Source organism: Onychostoma macrolepis, chromosome 15 (genome assembly GCF_012432095.1).
Source record: "Onychostoma macrolepis isolate SWU-2019 chromosome 15, ASM1243209v1, whole genome shotgun sequence".
NCBI classification, from domain to species: Eukaryota; Metazoa; Chordata; class Actinopteri; order Cypriniformes; family Cyprinidae; genus Onychostoma; species Onychostoma macrolepis.
In genome coordinates, this window is record NC_081169.1 from 21,248,054 (window position 1) to 21,271,745 (window position 23,692).

The 23,692-nt window shown below is 35.9% G+C and overlaps 2 protein-coding genes across 7 annotated transcripts in view; one reads left to right on the top strand and one right to left on the bottom strand.

Moving 5' to 3' along the window:
* Positions 1 to 66: 66 nt before the first annotated feature.
* hsph1 (heat shock 105/110 protein 1) lies at positions 67 to 13,507 on the bottom strand. 4 transcript variants are annotated; one of them, XM_058744596.1, is made up of 18 exons: positions 13,127 to 13,507; positions 12,808 to 12,865; positions 12,579 to 12,719; positions 11,634 to 11,756; positions 11,212 to 11,311; positions 10,996 to 11,129; positions 10,668 to 10,912; positions 7,822 to 8,050; positions 7,071 to 7,177; positions 6,779 to 6,912; positions 6,463 to 6,662; positions 5,070 to 5,177; positions 4,725 to 4,862; positions 3,711 to 3,836; positions 3,297 to 3,404; positions 2,850 to 2,969; positions 1,365 to 1,526; positions 67 to 952 (listed from the first exon to the last, which is right to left on the bottom strand). In XM_058744596.1, the coding sequence occupies exons 1-18, from the start codon at positions 13,231 to 13,233 to the stop codon at positions 776 to 778; spliced, it is 2,517 nt and encodes an 838-aa protein (XP_058600579.1). In that variant the 5' UTR covers positions 13,234 to 13,507; the 3' UTR covers positions 67 to 775. The 4 variants fall into 4 exon arrangements, with proteins under 4 accessions (XP_058600579.1, XP_058600580.1, XP_058600581.1 ...); XM_058744597.1 differs by lacking the exon at positions 12,579 to 12,719; XM_058744598.1 differs by lacking the exons at positions 12,579 to 12,719; positions 12,808 to 12,865 and having other exon boundaries at positions 69 to 952; positions 13,127 to 13,261.
* An 832-nt stretch (positions 13,508 to 14,339) lies between these two features.
* Positions 14,340 to 23,692, top strand: part of b3glcta (beta 3-glucosyltransferase a) — a 104,445-nt gene continuing 95,092 nt past the window's right edge. The window contains exon 1 of one of the 3 annotated variants that reach the window (XM_058744668.1): positions 14,340 to 14,572. In XM_058744668.1, the coding sequence (XP_058600651.1) occupies positions 14,509 to 14,572 (64 nt within the window). In that variant the 5' untranslated portion in view covers positions 14,340 to 14,508. The remainder of the gene's footprint in view (positions 14,573 to 23,692) is intronic. The other 2 variants (XM_058744666.1, XM_058744667.1) reach the window with 2 other exon arrangements.

Genomic DNA, 23,692 nt, shown 5'->3' on the forward strand with positions numbered 1-23,692 from the left:
TGAGGATGAGTAACTATCCCTTTAATAGACTCTTGTGAAAAACATGGAATAGAAAGTTTTAGAGGTGTTTATTTTATTGTGATTTCAAAGTTAAGCACAACACAAAGGAACAAACATCAATTCTCTGCATCAACAAATTTCACAAAGACAGCTGGTGCGTTTCCACTTGCACAGATATCGCTGTCAGTATGTGCTATAAATAAATTGTGAATTTAACATGACATCCTATTGAATGCACAGCGAAAATAAAGCGGAACAGTCAAGCGTAAAGCAGCAGCTCTTGTTTCATTGCAAGCTTTCACTTTGTTTAGAGCCACAGTTTTAGTATGAACTTTCTTTCAGTAAAACTGTCAATACGATAGCTGTTATTTTGCTGCTCTCTCAGTATTTTTGTTGACAGTTATTACATCTACATCTATTAATCTCTTGATCAAAAACAGCCATTAAAGCATTTTATTACGTATATTTTAAAATTTGCCTTGTTTTGATTTTGGAACTACGTTGATAGTCAGAATTTATTTGGACAGCTTTGAGACCAGACTGAAACTGTGGAGAAAAACAGTGGAACTTTAAGGATTTCAAGACGCTACATGAAGGTGAACTAAAAGTGCACAAAAATCGTATTACTCTGAACATAAGAAAGTTTTATATGTGCATATTAACATCAAATATAATAAACAAAAAGCTTTATTTGTCAGTTTATATGACAGAATAATGCACCAGCAACCACATTATATGTAATCCAGCCATACTGCGTTACCAATATAATAAGCCATTAAATATTGGCATGGCTGTTATTGGCTTCATTTTGAACAAAATCAGTGTATTCCATAGTCACATCTTCTGGGCTTTTTCTGTTGTGTGGCCGCTCTGGTTGAATGTTTTCATCCATGGGAGAGTCAACTCTGGGCTTGGGTTTGGAAACTACCTCCTCACAAATGTTGTTGAGTGCCTGGAGAATTGTAGAAAAAAAATATACTGTATGTAATACTACTGCAGACAAATGCAAATATAATTGAATTCATTACAAATGGGGTTTAATAACACGCTTACTAAATGAATTACTGTAAAAATCCTGGTTTGTGATGTAAAAACATTTTCATTTAAATATAAATTAAAATCTGTAAATTAAATAGCAATCAATCGATAAATAATTTTACAGATGTTTAAATATATTTAGAACTGTATTACTAAAGAGAGAAATGCATCGCAGTAAAAGATTTTTTAAAAGCGTTTCAAAGTTGCGTGATGACATAGAAAGACAGCTAACACCACCCCCCTGTGGCTGCTCGGACATAAAAGGTTATTCTTAGATGTGTCTACCCCAGTGAAATGCTTTTGTGAAGCTTTTAGTCTTTCCTTACCTGTAATTTCTCCTTGATCTGAGTGCTGTGTATGGCAGGTTCCTGATCAGGTGTGCGTTTATCCTGAGAATCCTTTATGTTTGTCATCCACACTTGTGTATCTTCAACACACACTCTGACCTTGTCCATGTCCATGGCGTCGATATGACAGTATGTGTCACTCTGAGACAAAGTTGGCAATATATATTAAAACACTTAAGTTGTTAAACTGGTTTTAAAACTAACAGTATACTTAAGTCCATTACTAAAGTATACCATGGTTTTTCACAGGGATTTGTAAAATTCTATATGATTTTGTATGAATTAATAAAATATTAAAAACTAAAATAATAAGTTTTTAAAAAGGATGTTCATTTTGAGATTTGCTAAAGATTACATTTAACAGAGTTGTCTGATTATCTTTTTAAAGATTAAGTGAGCATCATTATTTTTGTATTTTACACATTTTCCTCATTTTTATTGTTATTTTTTTAAATGTCTGTATATTTTGTATTCTTTTTAGCTTGAGTTATTTTAGAAACCCAAGTTAAAACAATGCTATTTTAGTATTATTTCTATACTATTATAGTTTTTGTTAATGTCTTCAGTTTTCATTTTAAATGTTTTCATTTTTAGTAATTTTGTTACATGCTTTTGCAATTTTTATTCTTTTTTTTTTCATTTTCATTTTTTATTTATTTCCAGTTAGTAATTTTAGTGTTTATTATCTTATTATGTTTCCAGGGCAAAATTTCTATTGTTTGTTTAGCTTAAGTTTTTTTTTTTTTCCGTTTTTTTAATGTAATATTTATATTTAATTTTGTTTCAGTTTAATTTCAATGAACAATGTTTTTAATATTTTTAGTTTTAGTTAACGATAATAATCAAGTTAAACTAAATAAAATGCTGCTTTGGAAACTGGCTAAAATATATGTTATTTCAGCTAACATTTATTTTAAGTAGTGAATTTTTTTGTTTTTGTTTTTAATTTTACTGAACTATAATAACCCTGGTGAATATTAGATTACAGCAAGGTAAAAATATAAATGCAAAATGACCATGTACAATTAAATGATACCATTATGTGCATACCTAGTTACTGACGATAAATTATTTACATTTACTATAGTATTCCGTTAAATACAACATACAACCATTGATGAGAATACACTTCTAGTCAGTTTAGGAACTTAAAAGAAAGTATTGCAGCGCTTCTGATATTACAGTCTTAGGATGAATTGCTGTGTTGTTGCATTCCTCATTTATACGGCGCTTTGGATAAAAGCTTCTGCTTAATGAATAAATGTAAAAGCAGACACTATTTATAGTCAGTTGTAAGAGACTGATGGCTGAAATCTGACTGTGTAACTGCATGAGATCTATTATAATGTATAAAACAATTTAAAATAATGCCTCCCTGTGCTGTAAAGTGCTTTGCAGAGCATGACTGTTCCAAATAAGATGTGATATATGATGAAGAAAATGAGAGAGAAAACTTATTCTTACTCCATTCTTATACTCCTCCATAATAGTCCTGTAGCTTTGTATTTTAGCCGACAGCTCCTCGAACATTTTAGGTCTCCATATGGACTCCTGGTATCTGTTTTGCAAAGGCTTACCCAGTTTCTGTTGAATAAAACAAAAGGCTTTAATACATCACTGTTTGCAAGCATGAATGCATTTGTTTGGTGTGCAGTACACAGCAACCAATTAGCGCTCTTCCTAAAGTGCAACAGAGGGCTTTTGAAAGCTACACAAATGACTCTCCTAGCCTTTAAGTGAAACACATGCCATCCCAACGCCGCGAGCTGTCAAGACAGCGCGAGTCAATTAAAACACAAAACAGTGGCCGCACATCAAACAGAGCAACATGTTAAACCTATCGTGGTATACGAGTCCGGTTATCTCTGAGAGAACACAAAACAAGAATGTGTTTGAGGACAAATGACTCACATGTATTTCTTCCAGCTTGTCAATGTATGTCTGCTTATCTTGGTCTGCTCCCTCTTCGTACAGCCAGTTCTCTGCGCCATTTAAAAGCTCAGAGAACGCCTGATGGTCCTGGAGAGAAGAAAAAAGAATTTGTTTTTTTGCGTCATTCAGATTTGTGATCCTTTCAGCTGCAGAGCTCATGTGAACTACTAACTAATTTAAATGAATGAGAGTTTGTTTCATTTATGCATGAACTGAAAATGGCCTTCAGAGATTCCGCAACCAAGAACAGACTTCTGAAACATGAAAACATTAACGAACGCTATGAATAAATCACAGTCTGTTGATAACAGTCCCTGTGAGCTAAATAGATTCCATGTCACTCTACAGGTAATGCTGTGTTATCTGGGAGAAGCTGCATGGAAGATACATTACTTGAGCATTTATAAACATCTGATAGAGACCCTCCAGCTTGTGTTTGTAGTAATAGACATTCTCCTCGACTGCATTTTTAGCATTGTTATGCTCTTTCTCCTGGCAGTCTTGCTGTATCATTTCGCTCTGTCAGGAAAGAAAAAGAGGAATTAAAGTGAGCGCCAGATGGTGAGAATGACTGATGGCTTTTTGAATAGCTTTGATGTTCAAAAAAAAATCTACCAGAATGTCTTTATTCATGTTTATGGCTTCATGTACTGTCAAGATACCAAAATCACACTTCTAAGGCTAACAAAATATCTATCACAGCTTTTGAATCATCATTTGTGATTTACTGAAACAATCTCATACTTAAAAGACAGCTGTGTTTCTTTAGCTTTCATCACTAAAACGACTGTTACATGTACAGTGGGATCTAAAAGTCTGAGACCACTAGTAAAAGTGCTTTTGTTTAGATTTGTTTTTTAATTTAATACAGCTTACTGAATTATAAATGTGATTATTATTGTAACAAGTGGCAGTAAATACATTTATAATGTTACAATGGATTTGTATTTCAAATGAACACTGTTCTTCAAACTTTCTGTTAATCAAATAATCCTGAAATTGATAATAAAAAATGTTTCTTGAGCATCAAATAATTTACTAGAATGATTTCTGAAGGATCATGTGACGTGATTCTAAAGACTGGAGTAATGACTTGAGTAATGTCAACGGGAATAAATTACATTTGAAATTTTAATATTATTTCACAATATTACTGTTTTTACTGTATTTTTGGTCAAATGAATAGTCTAAAGGTGGGCATTAGAGGCTTTTTTCAAAAATATAAAAAACAGCTCTAACCAATACCAAAGCTTTGAATGGTACTAGTGCATGTGTTTTTTTAATTCGATTAGCGAGAAATATTCAAGAAATATAAAAATGTCTTACTTTAAGTCCTTAAATTGATTTAAATGCCAGATTTTCACACTTTTAGACCCTGAAGTTAATCAAACGTTTAGTCAACAGTACCTCCTGCTCCATGTAAGTGCTGATGCGATCCTTTGCTAACTGCTGGGTAAATGTCTCCTCAATGGGCAAAACAACATGTTTGACCTTCATCTTGGCTTTTTTAGCATCAGGGGGGTGATTGTTTACTTCTCCATTCATCTGTGAAGAACAGAGTGTCTATTAGCATAATGGTACAACAGTCAGTCAAACTGAAGAAATACATATTAAGATATTTAACAAGATGTGACGTGTTTTTTTTTTACATAAAAAAAACAAAACAAAAAAAAAAACATTATATGCACATACAGTATAAAGCAAAATGTATTGAGAAAGCAGTAAGTGAGAGATGTACTGTAGCTCACTTACACTCAGTGCATCTGTTTGATTCTGCTCTTTTTCCATGGGGGGACACTGTGCTTTTGGCAGGTTTTCTTTGTCTACCGAGAGCTGAATATTTGCCTCCTGTATCTTGTCCTAGAAAAGACAGTCCCGGGGAGCTGATAGTTACACTTCTACACAATTATGTTACTGCATCACAACAAGGAGCCAATTGCCCACTGTCACCCTCATAGAAACCCCGGTGATCAACATATAAAGCATAACTATGAGAACTGCATATGTTAGCCAAGCTACAGTATTATAAGCAATTTTTATTTATTTTTTTTATCCCCACCCCCATTTCATCACTAAAAGCTTGAATACAGCTGTTCAGTAATGATGCCAATTTGTAGAGCACCCTGGAAAGCTAATTCAGTTGGGTTCCCTCTGGAATTTCTAATGGTTTTTTAGAATAGCGGTTTTCGATTTTTTGGTAAATTGAAGTACGTGGCTGCATTAGTTGAAGAGACTTTCCTGGTTAGCGTCATATTTTGCAAACTCATGCCTTAAATGTGTTTGAAGCTGTCGTGTGTGAGTTTTAGTCCATATATAGCAGTCCTTATTTAAAATAAATAAATAAATGTTTGAGATATGAATGTGTGTAAAACTAAGCTCTATTGACTGTTTTTCCTAATTTACTCGTAAAGCAAAAAAAAAGGGAATAGTAAACTGAATAACATCTGAGACAGAAAAAACTATAACAAAACATGGTATGCAAAATATATTAGAGTCTTTCCTAAAATGTATTTGAAACTGTTGTGTGATAGTTATAAATTATGTTTAAGGTATGAATGTGTAAAAGTAAGCTCTATTTTCACTGTTTTCCCTGACATCCATTCTACATTAAAAACTGGGTTTTCAACATGCAATACAGAGTCTTACCTAAAATTAATTTGAAACTGTTATGTGTTAGCTATAGTCCTTATATAGCAATCCTTGAAGATAAAAAAATGTTTGTGGTATTAATGTGTATAAAACTAAGGTGTATTGAATGTTTTTCTTGACATTTACTTATATAACCTTTTTTACGTAAAAATAAAAATACTTACAACAAAAACATATGTTACAGAATCTTACTTTAATTTGGAGCTGTTGTGTACTAGTTATAGTTTTTATATAGCAGTCTTTAGATAAAATTTAAATATTATGTATTATTATGAAAATAAGCTTTATTGACTTTTTCTTGACGTTTACTTGTATAACCATTTTACTTATAAAAAAAATCAATTCAATATTTTATACAACATCCCTTTGTTAATGACTGAATAATGTCTAGGAAAGAAAATATCAACAAAAAGATGACAAGAATTACATGACACATTAATTAGCTTTCACTGTTAGTACACTCATGATTATGAAACAGGCACAATGTGGTACCCACCTCTATGTCAATATCATCAGAGCCGTCATGACTGCAAATCTCATTTATTTCTGTGGTTTCAGATTCGTTTGAGCTGACCCTCAGGACCATAGTAGCTGAGCTCACGCTGACTATACCACTGGTGTTTACTTGAACTTTTACTTTCACCTTTGCTTTTTCTCCATTCTCCTGAGGTTGAACGTTCTGGACTTTATATTCAGCTGTGGAAGCATTTTACACACAGCGTTAATTCACATTCAAAATATGATATCAGTATCATCAGTATGCCACAATATAAACACCACTATGGCCTGAAGGGAAACCCCTTGATTCTCACCGATCTTCGATTCAGGAAAGGGCAGTGATGTCAAATCTGAATAAAACGATTCCAGAATAAAAGGCTTGCTCCTGTAAAACGTGATCATTTTGGCTGATGGAAAGGGATGACTCCTGCCAAATATCTCGTAACAGCTGGAAGGTATGGACAAGTAAGAGATGCATTAGTATGGGAGATGCAGCGTACAGTCTATGTACGTAGATAGTATTAAACCAAATAAGATGAAAACAGTAGCACGTTTCCCTGGGCTTGGTTCTGATATAAAGTACAGTAGCTAGCGAGCTGAGCTTACGATTTGCCTTCATCTGCTTCACTGGTCCAGGACAGAGAAACAGGGAATGGGATAGCATCTGTGATGGCGAAGTCTCGCACTCTGAATGCAGGAGAGAGCATGGCACACTATGGAAAAACATTATACAACACATTAATTTTTCATGCAATCAATATTTTATTTTTGTACAGATTCACAGTTTTCACATTCTGCAAAATATAGTGTGCAACATGCCTCAAGACACATGACCATTCAAAAGTTTGGGGGCAGTAAGTTTTTTTTTTACAATTATTTTTCTTCAGCAAGAACATTAAATTGATCAAGTAACAGAAAATTAATTTACAAAAGATTTTATTTCAAATAAATGTTGTTTTGAAATTTCTGTTCAGTGAATCCTGAAAAAAATTTAATCGCAGTTTCCACAAAAATACAAACAGCAGCACTACTGTTTTCAAAATAGCAAATTGTAATATCTCACAATATTGCTGTTTTTTTCTGTGTTTTTGATCAAATAAAGCCTTGGGGAGAATAATCTTAGTGATTATTATTATTTTTATTTTTTTAAACACACGTTACCCAGACACACCCACTGTCTATCACTGCTTAAGCAACCAAAAGCACCGCCACAAATTCATGCCATTGGAATGATACTTATTTTTTTTATTTGTTTACTTATAGTTGCATATTCAACTTGGAAAGGGGAAAATTGATTGAATATTATTAAACCCTTCCTCTTTAAACTATCCAAATTCTGCTGTTTGTTACCACTTACCTGTAACGCACAGCCTCTGGCCACTGCTTCATCTGCATTCAATGTAGTGCTCACATCCTTCTTGAAGAACTTACTGATCTGGGCCTTTACAGCAGGGATCCGTGTGGCTCCCCCTACAATCTCCACAGCACTGATGTCCTGAATCCGCACTTGAGCCTGTTCTACAGCCGTCATCAACGGAACCATCACTCTCTCGACCAGGTCGGCACATAACTCCTCAAATTTGGCCCTGTGTGGAAGAGGAAGTCATTTAGTTGTGACTTAGCCTGTTACATGGAAATGACATACCGTGAGCCTCAAACACCATTGTTTCCTCCTTATGTAAATCTCGTGAATAAAAAAGACCACTGAAAAATAGGCAAATCAGAACATAACACCGACTGTGACGTAACAGTCGGGATCACTAATAGTTACGCCCCCAGCATTTGCATAACGTATACCAGCCCATGTTCTATGCCAGACGCCAGCCGAATCATCAGAAGTTCTGCAGGTATTGTGAAGAAACAAGCGGGGACAACAGCGAAAATGGCAGATCATGGAAATAAATGTTATGTTCCAGGCTGTGCAGGGGATGTGAAGTGCAGGGATGGGTTGGTGTCTGTATTCAGAAAGGCATGGAAAGCCAATAACACGTTCTAATAAAATAGCGTGAGCCAATAAAGGGACATGATTAGCTCCTTGCTAGTGGTAGCCTGTTACATTGCATTACATAAGATTTCACTTACCACATAAACAGAGTAAGGAGAGATGACTGAGGAGGATGGTGAATGATTCACAGATCCTGAGCACCACTGACAAGCATCTGATCTTGTAAAATGTGTGGTAAGTGCTGCCGCTCCATAGTATAAACAGAGTACGTGCGATCGCGAATGTAAAAGTAAAAAGCGATTGTGCATTTAAAAGCAGTTTCAGTGCCCCACATATTAATAGCGGCTCCCTGATGCCCGCTTTTATATACAGTATAATTACCCGACGATATAACTGCGAGAGAAAGTATTGAAATATATATTTTCCTCCCTGTGTTTCCTTACTGCTGAGAGCTACTGAAATGAGCAGCACTGTGAAACAGCCAATCAGAGCAGAGCTCAACATTATTATTCATGACCCTTCCAAATAAGCCCATAACAGACCGTTTCATTCTAAGGAGAAATCCTAGGGTTGCAAATGCACATGTAAAACCATTTCTGGAGAATTTTTGCCCTTACCTAAGCCACATACCTTCTATGTAGATATCAGAGAACAATTTAAAATATTGTATCAATGCATTCTATAGCACCTTTAAGTAGCCCAATTGCAGTTCTGTAATGTCATCGATACAGACATACATTTAGCTGCAAATATGACATGTGTTGTCTACAATTAAGATATGTGATATCCAATTAAGATGAGAATTTAGGCATGTTAAAAAACATAAGCGAGGACTCTTAAATTTCATTATTAGGGGGTTGGGAAAACCACAATAAAACATTAGAATACAAGCTTGTGTTGATGTGCATTACTTAAATTAAGTGGAAAAGGCAGCTCCCAATATAACATGAATATTATGCAGTTTATTAATATTTGATTATTTATAATATATAATAATATAATAATAGCAGCTTAACCCATTTAATCCCACCAGTTACAATAGTAACAGTAAAAAAAGGTTTTCATTTATAAAGCTCCAAAAACCTTACTGGCTGATGTTTTAGTGCACTTCCTGCAAATATGGAAAAAATAAAGGGTCTCAATTAAATATGTGCAGTTTCACATGATTAGTGCAAATTGTCACATGACCAGAGCAGTTTAATTCCTGTTTGCACCTTGAGAAGATGATAACTGCATCAAAGCTCCAAAATGAAAGGCTAGTAAAGTATGTTAAAATAAAGATATGACAAAGAATTTTGGTACACATTATCTTTAGGGTGTCTAGTATTAATATATGAATTCACATATATTCAGTTTTGTTGAGTGTGGTTATACAATGAGTAAACATGTTGATGGTCACAATAGTGACTGGTGGGATAACAGTGAACGTAGGTATAAAATATAAATCCAATTGCAGTTGTTAGTGAAAATTGCACTAAAATGTTGCAATGACAAAATATTGCACTAAATGAAAAATTCAAATGTTACAAAAAAATTTACAATATTGATGCTGTAATACTGTTAGCACTAATATAAAAATTTGATGTTATATTTTACAAAAATTTAACAATTTAGAAATGCGTTTGATGGTTGAATTGTAAAACACATAAAACACAATTTTTCACACACTTTTCCAAAAAAAGGTAAAAATAAATAAATAAATAAAAATTATTGATTATTTCAAAGGGTTACTAATGGCACATCATTTGGATATTTTCATTTCTGGGAAAAATTTGGGATTAAATGGGTTAATGAATGTACTATCAAAGTAGGGATGCACTGATATTAAGAATTATATAAGATGATAAATATGTTCATGTCTGGTAACCGATAAATAGCAGATATTAACATTATATGCTATTTTATTTAAATAAAATAAAAATTAGTTCAAAATTCTTCAAACATCAAAACATCACAAAGTATGAAAAAATATTCTTTGTGAAATTTGGTAGTTTACATGTAAAACACTAATTCTGATAAGCTGATATATGTTCGTTAGGCATAGTATTGTTAAACCGATAACCGATAAAAAGCTGATATTAAAATTCATGACTTTTAAAAAAAAATAAATTACAAATATAACAAAATCAATTGTTTAAAATGCTACAAGAATTTTTTTTTTTTTTTACAAAACTCCTCTTGTATCAGCCAATAACTGATATGGTACAGATATATTGTGCATTAATGATTCATAGTTCTAAATAACACTAGTCACATACCTGTTCATTTTCCCACATATGTCTTTATCATCCATTAAACATTCAATGTTGAGGAGAATGTCTGTGGAGTTGCTGCTCATCAGTTTCTTGAGTTTCTCACATTCTTGTGTCAATCGCAACATAGCTCGAGCCTTGGACTTCACATCCATCTTGTACCTAGACTTAAAATCAGCACAGAAGTATTCCACCAGCCTCTGATCAAAGTTTTTCCCTCCCAAATAAGGATCAAAGGCGGTCGACAGCACCTGAAAAATACAGAGCATTCACTGACATGTGAAAATGCAAAGTTGGGGATCTACACAAGCGTCTGACTTTGACTGAGACTCACCTTAAGTTTGCCTTTGTTGAAAGCACAAACAGACACCTGGAGAGCTGAGTGGCCCATGTCCACAAATGCCACAATCTTTGGATTCTCATCACAGCGTGGAAGATCTTCCTTGTATATGCCATAGTTTAACGCCACTGGAATGATAAATGACAGTCAACATTGCTTCGGATGTGGCAAAGGCACTGTTGTTGTGAGTTTCATTAATTCAAAAGATACCTGCAGTGCTGTCATTCATTAGCTTCAGGCAGTTCAAGCCGGCAATCTTGGCAGCATCCAGAACAGACCTCCTTTCTGAATCAGTGAAGAATGAGGGGATCTATACGTGACAAAATCATTTGTATGGCCAAAGAAATGACACAAACAAACAAACCATCGGATTGGTGGCTTGCACTTTTGTGATTTTTGTCCAAATTAAAAAGGTTACTGCTGTATGAAAATAAAGCAAGGCCTTTTCTCTAAAATATCATGATGACAAGAATAAAAATGACTGTAATACATTATTAGCACTATAAATAATTTTAGGAGAATTTCTAATTAACTAAAAGCCTCTATTTCTGGTACATGCCCCTGGTATCCATTAAATATCATGAAAATAAATTATTTCTTGAAATATTCACAGCTTCAGTGCAAAGACGTACAGAGATGACACACTCCACCACTTTCCTCTGCAGATTAGCTTCTGCAACGTCTTTCAGTTTGGTCAACAACATAGCCGTGACCTGCTCAATGTGGAAATGGTGCTCCTGGTCAAGGTACATGACCTAATCAAGACAATGAAAGTCACAATCTTATTCTTTAATAAAAAAACAACAACATGACAGTTCACCCAAAAAGAAAAAGAAAACATTCACTGTCGGACCATCCAATATGTACTGTAGATGAGTCTGTCTCTTCATCAGAACAGATATGGAGAAATTTACATCCCCTCCAATAGATCCTCTTCAGTGAATAGGTGCCGTCAGCATTAGAGTCCAAACAGCTGATAAAAACATCACAATAATCCACACAACTCCAGTCCATCAATGAATGACTTGTGAAGTGAAAATCTGTTTGTTTGGAAAATACAAATCCACCATTAAGGTGTTTTAACTTTAAACCTTCACTTCTGGACAAAATACAAGTCCATAATTCATTTAATAATGATTCCTCCAATGAAAAATTTCATCTCTCGTCCTCTCACAACAAAATCCACCATTTCGAATTGTTTTCTTGATCTGTGCATATTTATGTCCTGATTCAGATGAGTCAGCATTTCCCTGGAGAAAGCATAATTATGGATAAAGGACGCATATTTTACCTGGATGCAAAAGTTTGATGTTTAAAAAAAAAAACATTTTAATGATGGATTTATTACAAACACACATATTTTTTTTTACTTTTATAAGACATTAATTGATGAACTGGAGTGGTGTCAATTACTAGTGGATTATTGTGATGATTTTATAATATGTTTGGACTCTCAATCTGACGGCCCCATTCACTACAGATGAGATTTGTGAGCACGTTATGTAATTCTAATGTACTACTAAACAAACCCATCTACATTTCAAATGATCCTTTATGGGACTATGAACAGTGTTTACCTTGACTCCAACCTTCCCATCATTTAGTGGTACCAGGTCATATGGTAAACTAGCCTTCTCTGCTTGCACAGAATGATCCTGAAACAATCTGCCATGTAGTCTCTTAAAATGAGAGACTGTGCTCACAGTATTGGTTATCATCTAGAACAAGTATAAAATATGAATGGTAATATAACACACTTTTGCTTCATTCATAATCATCATCACAGATGAGAACAGGAATGCCCACCTGGTTTTTTGCAGCATTACCAATGCTCCTGTTCTTTGAATTAAATGACACAACAGCACTAAAACAAAAAAAAAGTTCAGAGGTATAAGAGAGATTTTAGCTCACATGTACATCATGTTTCAGATGTTTTGGAACGTCAATAACATTGACAAGTGTATTAAAATGAGGAAACATGCAACTTATCAAGTAGTCTTGTACTTGACTTTCAGTTTAGGTGGATATTCACATATGGAGTGTAAATATTCATCTGATACACTGAAGATACATGAAATGAAAGCTTTATCTCTTTATACAATTAGCAAGCATAGCATCCACTTACGGCGTGCATCTGTCTGTAAATTCATTGGACACGGTCTCGATTCCTCCGCTTTTGACCACAGTAATACAGCAATTCTGAAACCCCACATCAAAGCCCACGGCAGCCATCCTGGACTCCGGTCCTTACGCCGAACGGTGTGTTCAGGTCAAATAAACAAATAAACAAACCCGCTAGTACGTGTCAGTCCAGTCACCGTCGGTAATCGAGAGCGCGCGCACACTATTTGGGTATAATGGGTCCTCGCGACCCATTTATATCGCTTTTCAGCGAACTTTCCAGAAACTTCCAACCGCAGCAACGGCGTCCCTGCTCGGTCCAGCGCGCGCGGCGTGATTGCGTTCACAGTTCCAGAGCTTTCGGCGCAGCCTGCTGAGCTCCGAGCGTCTGATGGGTTGCTGTGGTAACCATATTATGGGATAAATAGCACAAATTTATGATCTCCTGTTATTTTAACGGCGTAGAGGGGTTTATTATTAGTTCAACGAGACAAAAAATTCTAGATATTACAAATTGACCAGTTCAATATTTTAGTGCCACAAATCTAATGATTTCTAGTTATTTTAATTGCGTCGAGAAGTGATTCGGTCGGACAAATGTTTTCTTTTAAAAAATTCTACATAACAACATTTGTTTTAAAATCGATTAGTTTGATATTGTCACTTCGCACAAATCTAACGACTGAATCGTTACTTTTGCAAGAAGGATTTTATTGTGGTTCGGAGGGACAAATGTTTACTTTTTAAAAATCTAGCTACATTATAACATTGTTTTTAAAAATGACTAACGTTAGTTCAATATTTCAGTGTCTGTTCGCATATTTCACGCGAGGAAAAGACTTCATAAATGTTATTATTAGGGTAGTCGTGACAGTTGTATTAAAACTTAATAGAAACATATATCATTCAGTGGGCCTATTTCAGTAAGATTGAAAGCTCATTGCGTTTTTATGTAATTTATTGGTTTTTGATCGAAAGTGGGATGCATGTTAACATTTTAAAGAGTTTTTTACTTCATGACTGAAGGCAAAGTATAAAGTGATTGTTTACGCGTCATGTCAACTTTTGCCATATTTCATTGAAAGTGAAAGAAGCAGTTCTGTCTGACTAAATTATCATATGTTTGTGAACTATCCCTTTAACACGCATTTTAATTGCGCTTGTTATGTTAGTGCCAGGCACTGCCCCTTTTGTAGTAGTTGGTGATGCGGTCACTAGAGGGCGCAGCTGAGACGCGCGTTCAACAGGAAATGTCTTCGCAAAACAAAGCTGGGTAATGATCGGCACGCACAGTAGTGACTGTTGGCTACAGGATCAGTGCAAACACTCTGCTACAGCACATTTACAGCGAGCTGGCAGCGTGCGGTGCCCGCGCTTCTTCCTACTATGCTTTCCATAAACTCTCAAAAGGGATACAGTGTTGCCCGATGTTTCTTGCTTTGGTCGCTTGGTAAGTATTTTTCTGCTCATCTACCAAAAGGAAGTTTTTTTTAGCTCGAGAGTCTTAGGTGAATTTCTGTTGCTTTTTGGTTTATTGACAATGGCAGCAGTCTTAAACGGTTTTACTTCTTTTACAGATGGAAAAACATATGCTGAAAATAAACTGTTTGTAGTGACAAGGGTATTAACCTATTTTAAATAAGCTGCCACGAATGACACTTCCTTTTTCTTGTAACGGCTTTCCTGCACTCCATCAAGTTAGGAGTTACAACTTCATTTGACAGTTGTATTAATTAAATATCTAAATATGAGAAGCATGCATGGTTTTTCAAACTTAGTTTTTCTAGCATACTGAATGTATGGTTGAGCTACCTCCCTAGGTAACATTTTGGGCATGGTAGGTGTGATTGGTTGATTCAAAACCTAGCGAGCTGCCTGTCTAGACAGCATTTTGTGCATTGAAGGTTTGATTGATTGTGTCTTGAATCGATACCCTACTGAGCTGCCTAGCTTGACAGCATTTTTGGGCTTGATATTTTGTGTCTCAAAACCTAGTGAGCTGCTTGTCTTGACAACATTTTTGGGCATCATATGTGATTTACTGTGAATAAACTGCCACAGCCAGAGTATCTGGTCTTCATTGTAAATAATTCATTGAACAGACTGATGTGCAAGAGTCTGAAGCAAACAGTTTGGAAATCTGAAGTGTTGTTGGAAGAAAATGTAACTGAAACCTTCCTCTTTCTCCACCCTTGCCAGGCAAATGAGTGGCGCTACATTTTATACAGAGCACCAGTGCAGATAGAACTGCTTTAATGTATTGATCAATGCCTATAAAGACAGTTTAATATGGACATTTCTGGATATTAAGGTCATAGATCAAACCTACAACCACCCGACTGCAGTTGATGTTAGATTGTCTGTATGCCTACATGCCAGTCACGTAAATGCAATTCAAGTTGTCGGACTGAGCACCTCATTCGTTTCTACAGTAAAAAGCCTGTGGATCCCACTAACCTAATGTATCTATTGCTAACACCTGAACCACAGGCAAATTGTGCTCTGTCTGATAAGAAATATTATCAGTGCCCCTTATTTTGTCTCAGTTTCGCCACTTATCAAAGTGCCTCGATTTGTTTAGATTTGCAGGGAAAAGAGAGTCTCTTCATTAATCATGAGGCTATGTATGCTGAAGGATCTCAGACATAACTTCTGAGATTCTAGCGATTATCGCCGATTTGATTGCACAGATACTATTTAAACTAAACTGAGCTAGACAATGACATCTCTGAATTCAATAATGAAATGCCTTTAACTGAAAATTGAAAATTGAGTGTTTAATCTTATCATTATACATTACTGACACTCTATCCTTCAATTTGATACTGTTAAGTGCTTTGACACAATCTGTATTGTTAAAAGCGCTATATAAATAAAGGTGACTTGACTTGACATAACTGTTCACGATTTTTATTTATTTTTTTTAATATGCACAGAAGATACACCTTGTTGTTTGAGAAAGAGATTTGTGGTTGCTAATATCTTGAGGTACTGACCTAGTTTTAGTAGTACTAGCACCTGCAGAGTTTAACAGTAAGGGCCCGCTGTTCTGGAGCACACGAGGGAGTTTCAGGTCAAAACCATCACCTGCTCTATCGGGCCAGTTTTGCATTATCTTTACATTTTACATTTGGCAGTTTTGGCTGTTTTTTTTTTTTTTTTGTGTGTGATGCATTGAACGTTGTTATGAATTTGTCTAGTTGACCGACATGAAGTTTGGTTAAAGTTGCAAGAATTATGATAGTATTTTTGGGGGTTTTTCTTTCTTTTCTTTTTTTTTGGAAAGCATCAATAAGAATGAGTTGAAAATTACCCTTTATTTATTTATTTATTTATTTTTTAATTAGTTAGTTTTGTGATTAATATGGAATAAAATAATAAAATGAATTATTGCAAATTAAAATGGAAATTGTGACAAAAATATAACATTTAATGATAATTTATCTTGCTAAGATTCCTATGGAAACAAAAAGTGCAAGAAAAAGTATTTTATAAATATAGAAAAATAAAAATCTTATTGCAAATTAATACCTGGTAATTCTTTGTGAAAAAAAGTCTCCCTGCTATTCTAATGGAAAGACAAAAATATATAAGAATTTTTAATGAATATAAAATAAAAATTATTAAAAAATAATAAAATTAATTTTAACAAAAAATACCTTGGTAAGATTTATATGAAAAGACGAAAAAATACAAAAGAAAAAATCTTTTAAAAATAGAATAGAGTAATTTTTTTTTCTGCCAAATAAAAACATGGAAAGTGCTTATTGCCCAACCAGTCCCAACTGGGATGGTAGAAACAAATTCTGTTGAGCCCTAATCTGACTGAAAATATGCTGAACTGCTTTCATAGTTTTTCTCTGTAAGGAATTTCTTAAGGTCTTATGAAGATGTGTATGTCAAGATATCAGCGCTGTCCTGCTGTATTATTTATGATGTGCAGAACAAAACTTTAAGAGATAACATATCGTTTGTGTGTACCTGCAGGCAGAAGGAATGATCAGTCAAAGGCCACTCCGGTTTTGCTGTGAGGCACAGCTAAAAACAAAGTCGTTTAAAATGTGCATCAAAGATGTTTTGTTAGTTGATGAGATATACTGCGAAAAGTAAAATAACCAGCAGGTATTTTGTTAAGTCTTTCCCCCACAGATGTTGTTCTATTCGCATAGAAGTTATTCCGTCGCTTGAGACAGTTTAAGCTAGCAGTTTTGAAAGATAAAAGTGCTGTTTACACCTGACAGTTAAAAAGATAAACACACCCAGTACTCACTGTCTGAAAAGTGACTGTCAAATACATATCTAAAGTTATGCAGGGAGTGCAGGAATCCATGGATTGCATGAAATCACCTTGGCGGTGTGAATACTAGCGCTCTGTTCTGCTTATCAGTGAGAGGCAGTTTTAGGATTTGGCTTGGGATTGAAAGCCATGGGAGATGGAGACAAACTAGGCATTTATGATGAGCAAAGAAATGCCAATGCATGCTCGTTTTTCTCCCAACTTACTAACCTGCTGTAATAGGACAGCACATCTACTTTAATATTTAAGACAGAGTTTTATGATTATTTTATATTTATTTATTTCTTTAACTGGAAATAATGTGTTATATAATCTGCAGGGAAGCCAACGTTGAGCAAAATTCAGAATTTAGCCCTCATGTTTTGTTTGGGGTTTGAGAGAGAACCAATGGTCATTTTAATAGCTTTAAGAATACATGAAGATTTCATTTGCAAAAACATAACTCCGTTTTGAACAATTTTCAAAAATCATGTTTTTTTCATTGTGCATTCCAATTAATCTCAATCAAAATGCAGTTGGGTTATTTTGATTAGGTTAAAAAATAACTAAAAAATACAGCTAACTAACACAATAAAACATAATAAAAACACGATAACATAATAAAAAAACATGATTTTTGAAAATGTAAAAAAGAGTTATCTGTTTTGGCAGATAAACTCTGCATATGTAACAAGTTAATATTTCAACAAGTTAATATGTCTTCTGCCTTTGTATATTTAAGTTAAATTTAGGAATTTAAATGGAATTTAAAGTCACAGTGTACCTGAAGTTGTGACAGGTCTTTTCTTCTTATGATCTAAATTAGAGTATTTAGCAGAATGGAGCTCAGTTTTTGCAGTGTGTACCATGCTGTCGTAACTAGTCAGACCCTGTTGGTGGATTTTGAGCACCCTGAATAGGCGTCAGGCAGTGGGTAAGACGGATCACTCTGATTGGCTATTCAGCTTAGCAAACCAGAGCACAAAAAGAAAACTGATGAAAGCGACCAAATGAAATAATTTTACATCATCTTACCTGAGCATGCATATTTTCATAACAACATGGCTGTCTAAAATGAAGAATGTAATCAATTTGATTCATATTCGAAATGGTAAGCAAGCACTGCTTTGTTTACCATTTGTATATCTGCAGTTTCGGTTTCTCGTGACAAATGCAGACTATTGCCATCTGCTTATATGGACCGTTATTTCCCGTCATGCAGGTGCAAACGTACATTCTAGTTGCCCATTGGCTGTGGTGTGTTCCATAGATATGTATACGGAGATGCCACATTCAGCCTCTCAAGATACCTCAGCGTGTCATCACTCAGAAAAATTGATGCGAATTCTAGTTTTCCAAGATGCCACAACATTGCAGCCTCTGGTTGTAAAAACTGACGAGCTTTAAATTCCTAAAGTAATGGGATAATAACAATTAGGTGAGAATGTGTTGTTGTGTGTTTTTACATGTTAACTCAATATTGCAGGTTTTTAAACTATGGTAACTTTTAATGTTGTGTTAGCTAACACGTTTTTCTTGTTGTGTTGTCAGTAAATCATCATACAGAGATATATCTACAGTTACAGAAGCGCAGTTGTCTTGCTGTCAAGTAGAGGTCTGCATTCCCGCGGCTGTCCCGCGGGAACTGCGGGACCCGATCAGATTTCTTGCGACGCGGGATTAAATTCCCGAATAAAACGCGGTTGCGGTCGGTAACTCTGGTGCAGTTTGAACGGGAGCGGGCGGTCTAACAATATCCCGTTCCCGACATCTTTTCAGAACAGCATATCTGCACTTTATTCAAGCACCGGTACAGCCTGCACTGGACTGTTATGCACGCACTGCACACATGAACCAGTGCTTCGTTTTATTTGCGAGGTCTGTGCGCAGCATGTGCATGACGATGCTCAGAGCAGGCTAGCCTACCAGTGAATATATGGCCCGCAGACAGAACAGGCAGGTTGTCGATGAGTGACAGAGCAGAATAAAGATGGAGCAAAGTGTAAACGAATTGTATCCTGACAAAACGAATAAAAATAAGGAATACAATTTTTGTACATTTTTATTTTCTCTGACACATTTTTTTCCCTACTGTGTTGGCAGCAAAATGTTAAACGAATTTCGTGTCTTAAGACACAAAATTCGTTTAACATTTTGCTGTCAATAAAAGACTCTTGACAAGACGAATAAAATAACAAATACAGTTTTGTGCAGACTAAACTTTTATTTGTTAGCCTATCTGTCTTTCTTTCAGTAGAGGAAATTTAAATGTGTGATTCTGGAAATGAGATCTAAATTTAGCGGGAACGGTCGGGTCGGGAAGAAAATTATTCAAAGCGGACAGCGGGTGAACAAAGAGTGAATATATCGCGGGAGCGGGTGGGTGCGGGAGAAGATGGGCCGAGGGTCGCCAGTTTGCCAACAAATACGTGAGAAAATTATTGAAATGTTTAAAAACAATGTTCCTCAAAGAAAGAAAGGAAGAGATTTGGATATTTCACCTTCAACAGTGCATAACATAATTAAAAGATTCAAGGATTCTGGAGGAATTTCAGTGCGTAAAGGACAAGGGCGTTAATGCTGAAAAGTACATAGAGATTATGGAGCACAATATGTTGCCTTCAAGAAGACATCTTTTCCAGGGACGTCCATGCATATTTCAACAAGACAATGCAAAACCACATTCTGCACACATTATGAAGTCCTGGCTGCGGAGGAAGAGGGTACGGGTACTTGACTGGCCTGCCTGCGGTCCCGACCTGTCTCCAATAGAGAATGTGTGGTGCATTTTGAAGCGCAAAATGCGACAACGAAGACCGCGTACTGTTGCCCACCTTAAGACTTGTTTTCAGGAAGAATGGGACAAAATTACACCTGAAACACTTCATCACTTGGTGTCTTCAGTCCCTAAACGTCTTTTAAGTGTTGTGAAAAGGAATGGCAACATTACAAAGTGGTAAATGCTTTACTGTCCCAACTTTTTTTGGAATGTGTTGCAGGTCTGAATGACATGAAAGGATGTATATTTACAAATGACATGAAGTTGACCAAACAAAACATGAAATATTTTGTGTTCATATTGTCTGCAATGAAATACAAGTCAAAGAAAATTTAGAAATCACTACTTTCTTTTTTTATTTGCGTTTTCCATACTGTCCCAACTTTTTCTGATTTGGGGTTGTATATTTATGTTGTGTTCAAGATTCAAAATTTTTTGCCCAAAAGCACAAAATGCGAGATGACAACACAGTCATCTTAAAGGGTTAGTTCGCCCATTTAAGACATGAAGTTGTATGCAATCCTTACCAGCACTATAGTGCATACACACTGACCCACCCTTTAGTCACCTCCCTGGTCAGAGTTCTGGCCGCTGGAAGTTTTTCAAGATAGTACTCCGGTTAGTTTCGGGCCTCAAAACTGTGCGTTTTACGTGAAAAAGTATTTGCGTTTCAAAGCTTGAATAATTTACATCACAAAAAACACGCCTGACAAAATGCATACCTCAGTTTTAATCGGCACTATTTTCTTTCCATTTCTATCAATCCGCGCTGCTGTCAACGTCAACAGTGCGCACGTTCAGATCAGCTGTTGATAGCCCGACTCGCTGACAACATGTCTATAGAATAAGAAATAGTAAATAGAGCTTACCCATGGTACTAGTACAGCAAAACTCTTTAAAATCATTTTTTTTCTTTTTCCTCCTTGGTTGGGGATGTAATCGTCTTCGCTGAAGTGAGCACTGCACACATGGAAATCCTTGATTCGCGATATTTTAGCTCCCGCAGAGTAGCCGATGGCAACCAGCCAAAGCTGTCTCGTAGCTATATCCGAAACTGGAAAACGATGGAATCTGAACGGTGATCCCGGCACATTCTTGTGGTCACAGCCTGGGAATTTACAAGTTCGCACCATTGTTCATTTTCTACTTTTTATGTCGTTGTCATTCGATTGTGTAAACACTATGGAACAGCTGATCTGAACGCGTGCGCACTGTTGACGCTGACAGCAGCGGATTGATAGAAATGGAAAGAAAATAGTGCCGATTAAAACTGAGGTATGAATTTTGTCAGGCGTGTTTTTTGTGATGTAAATTATTCAAGCTTTGAAACGCAAATATTTTTTTCACGTAAAAACGCACAGTTTTGAGGCCCCGGAAACTAACCGCGAGTACTATCTTGAAAAACTTCCAGCGGCCAGAACTCTGACCAGGGAGGTGACTAAAGGGTGGGTCAGTGTGTATGCACTATAGTGCTGGTAAGGATTGCATACAACTTAATGTCTTAAATGGGCGAACTAACCCTTTAATTGCAGCTAGTTCTTTGTTGGTGGTTTGGTGTGTCACACTACCTTCAGTTCTCTCCATCAGTTGTTGGTTGGGTAGATGCAGATTGAATAATAGAGTCTAGCATACGTCACTAGAGAGAAGTCTGCAGTTTCATTTTGATTAAAAAGTGAAACGTGGATGAGACAGTCACAATAAAATCCATAACATGCAATTACAAAAAAAAATGTATTTTCATTTAATTTTAACTTGAAACAGCGTTCAGTTCAGTTCAATTCTGAAGGGTGCTCAGCCTAAGCAGAGACATCGTCACTGCGTGATACCTTTTTTAATAATGAAATTCTAGTCGGCTCGCAACTTGTTGTCATCGAACTGCACTTTCATCCTGTTTCGATCTTTTGAGCGATCAATATTTGTCTGTTTAGAGCACAGAAGACCTATCATATATGTCTAACAACAAGCACTTGATGTGATTATCAGGCCTGTCGATCTCAGCTAAGTCCTTCTTGACAGCTACTTCTCTAAAGTTTTCCGTTTTTCTTATACTGACAGGTCATCAGAAAAACCTTTTCTCCATGTTAGCCACCCGCTTACAAAGTGAGATTGTGAAGTGATGTGAAAGATGAGCAGAGGTACTTTTATTCAAGAGATATGTCATGCTCCCTTCAGGTCATATTAGCTTCATAGAGCCATGAAATTTTGTGTGTTTTAAAAGCATCCACTCATCCACTTTGAATGAAATGTCAAGAGAGAAGTTCAGGCTTAATATCAGCCATAATTTAAAAGGGATCTGTGATTGACTTATGTTTTAGATTGGATTTTATGTAGTGCCCCTGCTGTTTGTGGTCCTAATCATCATCGCAGCAGGGTCTAGTACTCAGCAAGAGGGAATTAATACACGCCGACTGAATGCAGAAGCAGCAAACAGTCTATAGCATTCAATGTTATCATTTAATGTCAGGAACACCATTCAAGTGGCAGTGGTTTGCAAGTCTCTCCTAACTGATGCATGTCGTTAACATAATTCTCTCAGAACAGCTTTGAGGGCTCATCTGAGTGCCCATTTGATAAATATCAGTGCGCCTTTGTGATTTATGGAGGGAGTAATGACTAATAACTCGCTTTGTTTGCTTTACACTTGTGTATTGCTGACTCTCTCTATGCATTCCCTCTTTTGATTAACAGTTGTAGGTTCATTATCAAGTTGCGGAGTATATGGAGTACAGCAAATTACTTCTTGTACACTCTGAATGTGTAATTAAAAAAAAAAAATTATTAATATTAGCACGTACTTTGCACAGCTCGCTACTTACTGAGGCAACAAGCATGATGCGCAGGAAATGTTGTGAAGACCTGGCAACGAAAAGACCTTCAGGCAGAAAACGGCACGCATGCATGAACAATAAATTTGGCTTCCGGAAGCAAACCAAAGTGACTGCTCTCATTGTGGCTCTGAGACTTTGGAATCCCATTTCCTCTACAGAGAAAAGCCAATACTGAGGACAATAGTTGAGTTTAAATAAGTGCCAGTTACAATTCTGTTTCAGGCAAACAGTGACTGATTGGGAAATTGGAAACGTCTGGAGGTGTGGTTGAGGAAGCGAGACAAATTAATGCATTTCTTGATGAAGTTCGAACATCTCTCTGTCTGCCTTCCACAGCTAAGTGATGCAAATTTCTGTACTTTCAAAGTACATTTTGAGTTTGAGGATGAACTTTCTTCTTGACTGTTGAGGAAGTGTTATGTAGGTATGCAGATGTGTAGTGTGAATACATTCCTGACCATATTGCGTCTGAAATGTTGGCATTGCCTGTTCTTTGATCAGTAGCATACTAAGGATGGATGGTACCATCATTATCATCCGGTTATAAAATTTGTTAAGGTCTCTTAAGACCTAAATCGCTGTCTTTATGAGCATACTTGCCAAGACGGGGATTCTGATGCATATAAGTGTGTTTATGTAATCGTTCAAAGTCAATAAAGCGGCAAAAAATAAAATAAAAAGCGCAGT